The 10,772-nt window shown below is 31.6% G+C and overlaps 1 protein-coding gene across 1 annotated transcript in view; it reads left to right on the top strand.

Moving 5' to 3' along the window:
• The first annotated feature begins 484 nt into the window (after window positions 1-484).
• Window positions 485-10,772, top strand: part of LOC120634100 — a 136,776-nt gene continuing 126,488 nt past the window's right edge. The window contains exon 1 of the mRNA XM_039904497.1: window positions 485-603. Within this exon, the coding sequence (XP_039760431.1) occupies window positions 555-603 (49 nt within the window). The 5' untranslated portion in view covers window positions 485-554. The remainder of the gene's footprint in view (window positions 604-10,772) is intronic.

Genomic DNA, 10,772 nt, shown 5'->3' with positions numbered 1-10,772 from the left:
GTTGGCTGGACTAGCGAGTCCGACAGAATTTATTAATAATAAAAACCGATTTAAGAAGATATGGAGTTAAATAATGAAAAATAATAGAGTATAGTTTATTAACTCTATATATTATACCTACTCAAGTTATAAATATATAAAATTAATACGTAAAAAGAGGTAACGCTTTTAGTATTCTTTGGTATATACACTCACACGCATACAATGGAGTCGAGAACGGTGGCGTGGTGAAATTAAAAAGCGTCACGCCGTTTGCCGTGATGGCATTTTAGTACCTTGAAAATGATGTAGAGTTTCATTCCATATAATTTTTATGACAGATCCGGAACATGCATTGAAAAAACTGAACTTACGCATACAGCCTTAGTTAAAACTCCCCATCCTCTTACCCTGACATTTCGCTCCATACCCTCGCCCCACTACTTACCACGTCCGAGCGCGGAATCGCGATCACTAGCGCGCTGCTCTCCCGCGCGTCGAGTCGTCATGCGTCGGTGGTGAAGTGAAAAGTGCAGTGTTTTCGTATACGTATTCGTGATAGTGCTGACTGTAAAATGAAGTCTTTTAGCGCGACTGCGCTGTCTGTGTTTGCTGTTTTGACAGGTGAGCGATGATTACAGAGTAATTTCATATCAAATTTTGTGGAAAATTATAGGGAAATTTCGTGTCTGCGACCGAAAGGTTTTTTTTTGTACATTATAGTGCATACAGATGTTCATTAATTTTTATAAAAGGCGTCGGGATATTAAGGTTTTTTGGCTTCTGATATACCGTTATTTTTAAAGTTAATTGTTTTTTAAATTTAATGGAAAATAATAAACAGAAAGTTAAGTGGATTTTCTACACTTAAGAGAACTTATTATAATGATGAGGTTGAATATTAACTTAATTTAGGCTTCTACATTTAAAAAAATTAAAAAAGAAAATTTGTGATGGATTTAAAATTTTAAAGTGCATAACTACAAAAGTTTAACTAAAATATATTAGAATTTAAGTTTTTTAATATTACTACGCTTAGAAATTCTAAAAAGATTATAGTTATATTTAAGATCTTTTTCATCTTACGTATATTTACATTCATATAAATGTTAAATGTGAATAAAACACCTAAATATAAAGGTGCAGCGAATTACGTTGGCATAATTAATGATGTATGAAATGAATAACTTTGTCTTCACACGGTTATAATATGACTGTTGGGTGTAGGAAGGACAGAAAGCCACTATTACCAAGTAGCATATTTATTGCATTAAATACCTAACTACGGTTGGAATTCACGCGGCGCGTTTGTTTCGGCCAATTAAATACGGTGAACAGGGAAAAGAAACAGGGTTAATTATTCATTATTGATGTGGATTAAGGAACTTTATAATAAATGACATTAATGTACTTAACACTACATTGTATTTGTTAAAAAAAGTTATGTGTAATTCATATATGTTCTATATTAATTAGCAATTATTCTATATAAATAAAATAATTGTTTTATAAATATAACCTAAAATAAACTATTTAAAACTAAATTAAATCTAAAACGTCTTCGAAACCACCGCAATATTAATTACACATTAATTAGAACTATATAGGTATATTTAAATTTTCTAGGTATAGGTTTTATTGTACATTGTCGATAAAGACTGACTAAATAAGTAATTTAATAGCCTTTACTTTCGTAATAAAAAAAATAACGAAACAAAAATGGAAAAAAATTCTATATGCTATACAAAGGTCATCCCATAGGCGTCTAACTTGCGCTTTACATTGCAATGCCTAAAGGCGAGAACCCTTGTTTAACCAAATGGTTATATCATAATCTAAAAGTAAAATATTAATGATTTTTTTTTAAATGTATCCAAGTGTTTCAAAATGAATACTCTATTATAGCAAATGTAATTCATAAACAAAAATAACATTATTGTTAAGAATAGTCGACTCAATGAGTTATTATATAAAATCATTTAAAATTTTATGAATACACCATCAAGAAAAGATGCAAGTTTATGCGTTCAATTTCACATTAATATAATCAAAGACGGACAAAACTTTCTTCTTGACTCTTGCGTCACTTCGTAGCATGCAATTTAAATAAACTCTCTTTCGAATATTTAATATAAAGTCACAATGAATATACAAAACATACTAAAATGCTATAATATTTCGCAACGTCATTAAATAATATACTGTGATTATGTAAGTCATTTAACTGTTGCTGCCACCAAATAACTGGGTTATTATTTAAAAAAAATAACTCATTTATAAACGTTTAATATTATATCGATTCTATACTAATATTAAATAGATGAAAAAGTGCTGATTTATTTGTTGCTTGTACGCAGCTCAACGGCATAATCTATTTCGTAGCAACTACATTACCAACATCAAATCAATCCATTAACTGTCCACTAGGGCACGGATTTGCTTCTTCAGTGGGAAATGTTTAGGCCGTAGTCCACCACGCTGGCCCAGTGCAGATTGGTGGACTCCTCACGCACTTTAGAAAAGTCTTATGCATGCATGTTTCCTCACGATGTATTCTTTCACCGTTGAAGCAAGTGATATTTTAATTGCAAAAGATAGAGGTGCGTGGATCCAAACTCGGTTCCTGTAAGGGAAGCCGAAGTCCTAATCACTCGGCTATCACAGCTCCATTAAGAACATAAGCCTAAATACTATAGATGGTCATTAAACCGTTGGTTTCCGCGGGATTTCTAACAACCCGAAAAGAAGGTTAAAAAAGCTATTTGACCATATAAAAAACCTTTTACATTCTCATGTAAAATATTGACGAGTAGGTAGTAACGAGGCCTCTTGTTTACACCATACAACATGGTGTACGGAATTTGCATTTACTCGTAATAAATGCCAGCCGCTTTTTTATCGTACGCTTACAGCATTCCTACTTACAATTTCCTATTTACTTCTCAACAATACCGACAACACAAAATAATAGTGAGTTTAAACAATTCATTCTGATTTCGGTGGTATAGAAGTGGTGGTGGTAAGATTTTATTTAGTTCTATTTTGGTGTGTAGGTTTTTTTTTGTTTATGGATAAAAAAACAAGTGTGCGAAAATAAATAAAAACAAACAAAATTCATCGTGCTTAAGTAATTTTAAATGTTTTGATGATGTTTTTACATTTAGAAAAAATATAAAACAGAATTGTACTGAATTCAGTTTGTTCTGTATTTTTTTTTAGAATATGGTAACAAAATAGAGTTTTGTCAAAATATAAAACCATTGTTATCAAAAATTTACAAATAAAATACACAGTTTCGCTTACATTTTCTAGTTATTTTGAGTTGAGATCAAAGCTACCTCACTGACTTTGAACAAATTTCTATAGACACAATCTGAAATTATATACGGCTATATCTTAAATATCTTGAGATTATATTTATTAATTTTAAATTTGAATAAACAGTTGACAACAGATTGTAGGAAATAAAAAACTTTTTTAACTTGTATAGTATATAAAATACAATACAAGTTAAAAAATACAACTCTATTACTCTTCAATACCTGAATATAAGTTACATCATCAGTTATATTATTTGGAACATGAGCTCGTATTTATCATTTCTAGTGCACTAACAATAAAAAAAAAATTAGAGTGTCGTAGCTTTTAATAACCAATAGACAAAGACCGGTTACGCTTTTAAAAAAAAAAATAGATAACTATCTTCCTTGGAAATCTTTCAATTATATTTCTGCAGCGTTTATATAAGATTGGTTTTAGAAACCGCATTAGGTTTTATCTAATCCAATGGATTCCGATCACATACTAGTGCACAATTCGATACGCTATTCACTTTCGTTCTAATAAAGTTGACAGTAACATATGGTTGTACGGGTTTACGTGAATGGGAGAATTGCTCACAAAAACTACGCCTTGAGGAATTCATCGGATATGTCTCCGTTAGATTATACCGACACGGTTTATTTAATCGTTGACAAGATTCAATTTCATACGTGGATGCGACGAATTCAAAAAACACTTCGTTACGTGTTTTATGTATTACTTACTACTTTTCTTTTAGTAAGGATTTTACTTTACTGCAAAAGGTAGATTGGATTATAGTTTTGTGTATCATGACACCAAATTAAGTTCATGATATTATAAACAAAATTTACTTACATTATTGTTTTAAATTTTATGATTATGTTGATGTTAACTTTATCCACAGATGCTTATTTTTCGAAGGAATAATGTCATGTTTTATTTTAAAGTAAATATTATTTTGCATAGTTTTAAATGAAAGAAGTACCAGGCGGCTTGTTTTATTTTGAAACATTGGACGGTTATTTTTAAAATTTAAATTAAAAATAATATTAAATTGATATTATAATGAATAATTGAAACTTAAATATTATTTAAATATTATAAATATAAATATACTACGACATTAATAATAATTAATAAAACAAACAGTAGTAGCAAATTAATTTAATCTCTCTGTAAGGTATTTGCTTCATGTGCAATGTGAGCGTATAAAAATATAGTATTTTTTTTTCTCTATTAAAATATGTAAGTTTACTTAATATATATATAAACCTTTACCTTGAAGCAATCTATCTATTGCTGAAAACAGCATTTAAATCTATTCAATAGTTTAAAAGACCTGATCGCACAAACAGCTGAAGTGACTTTGTTTAATACTATGTGGAAAGATCAAGTAAGCACAAACAGGGATTTGTAATGAAAATACAGTTAATAAATTCATTAAAATAGTATCGGTTACAATCACGCGAAGGTCGCCATGCCGTATCGTTGCCGGCCAGTGGAAAAACGGCCATTTGCCAAAGTATTTGGAAACCAGTTAATTGTGCTATTGCAGACCAGTAATTGTAATCTTGCGTAAGTCTTGTCACGAGCACTACCGTGAATGTTAATCGAGTGTAACAATGACAATATATAGCCTTCTTGTATGTTTTGGTAATCGAATTGTACTTTAGTTTGCTAATCCCGGTAAAATCAGCAATATGTTTTGTGAAGAATCTGTTAAAATTTTGGATAAGTAGACTTAAAGTAGACGTAAAAAATACAGTTATAATATAAATTAAAAATTTGAATTAATTTGAATTAACATTTAAATTCGTTTATTGTAAGTTACATTTTATACATTTATTGTTGGAGTATTGTTACAGGTGAGGTTATAATCGAACCTGACCTGTATACGCGGGCTAATTAAGGCCTACTTGTACAGGAATATAAATCTAACCGTTATATATATGATATTGATATACAACTCTACCCTTTACTGCAATCACAACTGGTGGTAGCGGTTTGACCCAAAAAAATGATCTGTAAGAATGTGTAAAATCGACTGGCCTGATCGAATACCAAAAGTGAAAAGAAAAGAATAGTTAAATTATTAAGATCAGAACTGTGATTACAGATAATATTTTAACTGTAATCTCTAACAACTAAATAGCAGTATAATATTATCCTGTATACTTAGTAAATAGTATCGTTTGACCTTTGAAATCCATAATTCGTGAGTCATGCATATTTTGTTTTTCTGAGGTCGTAACAGGTCAGGACTTTATCTTCATATCATAAATATATTTAATTGCTTTTGTTTTACGGTTGTGATTTTTGAAGAGGCGTTGAACCGTGAAACGGGTATTTTAATTGTTCACACCCTTCGATTGCTTTAGTTTGTGTTTTATTGGATAAGAAATAATGACTAATTGTGAAAATAACATCGACGTCAATAAAAATGAGAGATTAGTTGTAAATACAGTTTCGCTTTCAGCACTGGCTCAGCTACAGAATTCTTAACTGCAAAACATGAAAAGCAATGTTTTTACAGAAAATTTATCTATGAATACGTATAAGAGACACAAATTCGACCACAGTGTTCTATTATTACATAGTTTTTTATTCCACTAATTTAGCCGTTGACTGCAATCTCACTTTGTTACCACCAGTGACGGTGCAGTAAGACGTTAGCTAGTAAACATTTTAGAAGTATGGCAGCTATACTTCTGATAACTGTAAATTTTATAACTGTATTATCAGATACCCTAGTTCAAACTTTCATACTCCTGTCAAATGATTTCTCGCTTTCCATCTGATGTTTTGTGTTCAAACTCTAAAGTACAATACAACATAAAAGCATCGTGTTTTCCACTGTCAGATCTATAACGTATATGTATTTTAACTCTCCAAACTACTATAACACAAAGTGTAGGTACATCTTCACAGTGGAATTATCACGGTCATTTTTCAACTGGTAAAGCCAACAAAGCGGCAACAGTTACTTCATAGCTTCGGTTGAATTCTGCACGGTATTGTTATGTAAACAATTTCGGAGCCTCAATAGGATATCAAGATGGCTGATCGTGGTAGTGAGTTGAATGCCATTTAAGATTGAAGGCTAACTTTCGTGCGTTTAACATAATATTATAACCCACTTCGGAAAAATGTGTTAAGTGTATCTTGTAAAAATATTCTTTCGTTGATTTAATAGTTGTTCGAATTAAGGTTATGCAGTCCAGGTTTCGTTACCAGATCGAGGCAAGAATTTAAGGTTTTAAACGTTCTGCTAAGAAATTCTCAGTGTTTATTTTTTTTTAGTTTATTCTCTTGTTCTACGATAATTTAAGAACATCAACAGAAAAAGAATTGGAAAAAGAAATGGAATTTCGATATGAAGATACAAAAGGCGACGTCATTGCTTAGTAGCGATAAACTTACACAGTGTTAACCCTGAGATAACGTGTCAATGTTGGTTATTAATCCAGTTGATACTTGGAGCATGAAAAGTCTATAAGATCCTTCTTTCTTATGAGAGTATACCAACCTATTAATATGACAGGGGCGGATGTCACCAATTTCCTAACTTTAGGCTGATATTGAGATTCTTTTTGGCAGCACACAATACCTCGTGACGCTAAGTCGAATATCACCCTTTAAAGATTTAAACGGTGATATTTAAAGGGCGGTTAGATTAGCTTGCTTACATAAGCAAGTTAATCTAACCCTCTCGAGCACAATAATCTTCATAATCAAGATATGTGTAATATGACATTAATATATTATTATTTATAATAAACAGGTTTAAATTTAAATTGATATACTATTCAATAGATCATCAAGTTCGGTTCTAGAGTGCTATAAAGCAAGCAAAGTCGCTTCTAAAATCTTGTAGCAAATCAACTCGGCCAAGGCTTCAGTGTTTCACAAACACATTACTGATTCCGCTCGCATACGTCAGTTTTGTTAGGTTCATACTAGGAACAAAAGATCTAGGTTTTTGTTACGAAACTAATTCTGGAATGCGTTGAACTCCTAAAAAGAAATTGTTTACCTTCACGTAGGCCTATATTTCACAGGTGCCATTTTAAATGGTCTGGTGAAAAAACCAATAGCGATGGAGTGAGAAACACTTATAAAAATACTTTTCGCACAATGTACGTTATAATACCATAATACTATTGATAGGGAATAACATATATAAGCTTTTCCAGGGAAACACACAGCACTATATAGTTATACATAAACGATAACAACTTAACTTGTCTTACTCTCTATAATTTGTACCCCGCAAGCCGTGCCGATTCCAATTACCTACCTAAACTACTTCAGAAGAATAGAAGAAATAGAAGTGCACCGGAATTTAAACTTTCATTAAAATTTGAGACAGATTTGTGCAACAGAATGTTTTCCGACGACGAATCTGATGAACATCGTTGTAAATTCAGTTTTTGTGTGTGCCTCTTGGCTTGAAACCTAATTTTTCGTACTTTTTGTGATTTGAAACATCTTGCGAATTTAATTTTAATGAAAAACCTAATTCTTAATTGCGGATTTGCGTTAGAAATTGAAATACCTTTTTTGTTGTATCGTCTCATACAAAAAAATCAATTAAAATCTAAAATGCAGCAGACAAATAGAAAAAAGTGATTGCATTGCACTGCGTGCTTACTAATATAAATACTCGTAGATATAATTCATTTTGATCAAAGATAAATATTCCACAATTGTTAAATACCACCATCCGAATTTCCTGATCTCATACCATTATATTATTGTATTATTTGATCCTTCTCTATACATACAAACAACTTTCAAACATATTTCTTCCACTTACATTATTACAAATTTTATTAGGTTTATTATTAAAGAGACATAAATAAATCCTGCATAAGTTAGCGAGGTTATTGGTTTACTATAATTGAAATCATATAACAGCCGATGCTCGTTTGCTCGTTTATATATATAAATTTTAAATTAAAAAAAAAACCCCTGTTAACCTTACCTAACCATATTGTTTTTTTAAAAACTACTGTACTCAAAAAATATAAAATCATGGACCGATTTTCAACAAACAAAGTTTGAACATTCCTGACTAACACACCTTCCAAACAAAAAAAAACAAAATCGGTTTACCGTTCGTGGGACACAATGCAACAGACACACTCCCACACACATACGCACACATACACACACTCACACACACACACACACACACACACATACAGACACCTTAAACTTAGATACGTTTTTGTTAAAAGTTAAACGCAATCCATGGCTTGACCGCTTAACTTCTGGTAAAATTTCGCACGAATTTGTTTGCATCCCAGAGACTGTCATCCTAGGAAATAGGTTATCACGCTTAGTTTTTTGTATATTTTGCAGGTGTCATGTTATTATGAAATGTTTTAACAACAAGCTTGATCCTTGAATTGACGATTTATATATTCTTTTTTTAATTAGTAGGTATTTGTAGAGAATTTCTCAATGCTCAAAAAAGTCGTTAATGCAGGTCGTGAGATCATTGCTACTGTCAATTAGTTCCTTTAAAGATGAAGTAACAGAATGCTACCTAGTTATTTTTTGTACCATATTTAATTTAAGAAATAGGTATATATTTTCAACGATGCTACCCGACAATAGAAATGAAAATTAAGTATACGTTACGAAATTAAAAATACAATACAATGAATAATTGTTAAGTGAACATCATTGTAAAGTCAACATCTCGTGAAGATGCTCCGGTTTCGGAGCGAAACGTGCGTAGTAAATGTACCCTACATTGCCGTAGATCTGTTTGGTATTGAGTATATGGATTGAAGAAAATATAAATTACACCATACAGATTCTTCTGCTGTACGCGGAGTATGGTAAATTTAGCTTAATTTTCATAATATATTATGGATTTCCGTAAAGTAACGCCTGCTTCTATCCAAGATGCAACAACACTTAGCGGTAGGAACAAATATGGTGGTAGTACTTCCCCGGTAGAGTTCTGACAAAAAAAGCTCTAATACAATTATTAGTTTTTTTAGAATCACGAATTTAATAGAGTTACAGAAGTCTAAAAACTCATTAATTTTCGATAATATATTAATAAATCGTAGAATTAGTTTCAGTAATCTAGGCGAAGTTGTTTTGACGGAGCCGCGATTTTTTAACGCGGACATAATAGTTAGCGTTTTGCCGATAACTGTTAATGGGCACACGCGCGATCTATTACGTACCTATAACACACCATTAATTCAAAAATATACAATTCAAATTTTTTTTTTTGTTATTGTTATTCAGACAAAACGTTTTGAAATTAATATATTTTGCATTAATTCATACATGAATTTTGATGAATGGATTTAGCTGGAATATAAAGCATGTGTTGAATAATTTTAGATGAACTTATTTTTTTTTTTCCAAAATGAATCGTATTTTAGAATCATCTTCATAATCCTATCAAACCATCACCGACCCTCTACAGGGCACAGATCTCTTTCCACAGCGAGAAGGATTTAGGCCGTAGTCCACCATGCTGACCCAATCCGGATTGGTGGACTTCACACGCCTTTAAGAACATTATGGAGAACTCTCAGGCATCCAGATTTCCCCACGATGTTTTCTTCACTGGTGAAGCTAGTGATACTTTAATTAATTAAAACTCACATAATTTAGAAAAGTTAGATTTGGCTGAGTTTTGAACTCCCCCGAAAGTTAAGCTGAAGTCCGAACCACTAGGCTATCACCGCTTATGCACCACACTTCAGAAAATATAAGAAAAGTCTTTTTTTTTTTAAAGACTAATTAGTTATATTTATTTATATCGGCTAACATAATACAAAACGTATATTTTTATCGTGCATTTTTCATTTAACTGATATTACGGGATTTCCGTTAGCTTCGAATGTTTTTCTTGTCTCTACAGCAACTCTAAGAATAAATTTTGGTGACCGAAAATTATATAATAAAGAAATAATCGCCGAGTATAATAATAAGATTTCTTAATAAAAAGCGTGTTAATATAATGTGTATAGGATACACGCAGAAAATTATACTTCAACTTAACGAACGTAAAACACAGGTTAACGGACCTTTAAATAAACCGATCATTACGTGCTAGTCTCCACATGTTAGCAGATCGATCGATTTGTCTAAATTATAACTCTTACATAATGGGTCAAAGTTTACACAATTGCTCGTATCTGCATACTGTAAGCTATTGGCTAATGTGCCTCACCACAAGGTTACCAATAGTAGGCGAATCAGTTATTTTAAGTAGTGATCGAAATTTATGGTTTTATGGCATTTGGAACGTGTCGTCATGATTGTGAAAGCATTTCTCAAACCGTGCCTTATGACTGTGTGTAATAAAGTAACGGTGTGATTTAAGATATCCAATATTAAAAAAAGTAACTAGCGGTTTGCCAACGCTTCACCCGAGTTCAATTCCTGATAATCTCACCTGATGCTTTCATTTATATGGCTGTTATATTGAACTTATACGTTCTACGTGACATTTT

Source organism: Pararge aegeria, chromosome 2 (assembly GCF_905163445.1).
Source record: "Pararge aegeria chromosome 2, ilParAegt1.1, whole genome shotgun sequence".
NCBI lineage: Eukaryota > Metazoa > Arthropoda > Insecta > Lepidoptera > Nymphalidae > Pararge > Pararge aegeria.
The sequence above is the reverse complement of the archived record's forward strand: the minus strand, read 5'-3'. Positions and strand labels throughout refer to the sequence as shown.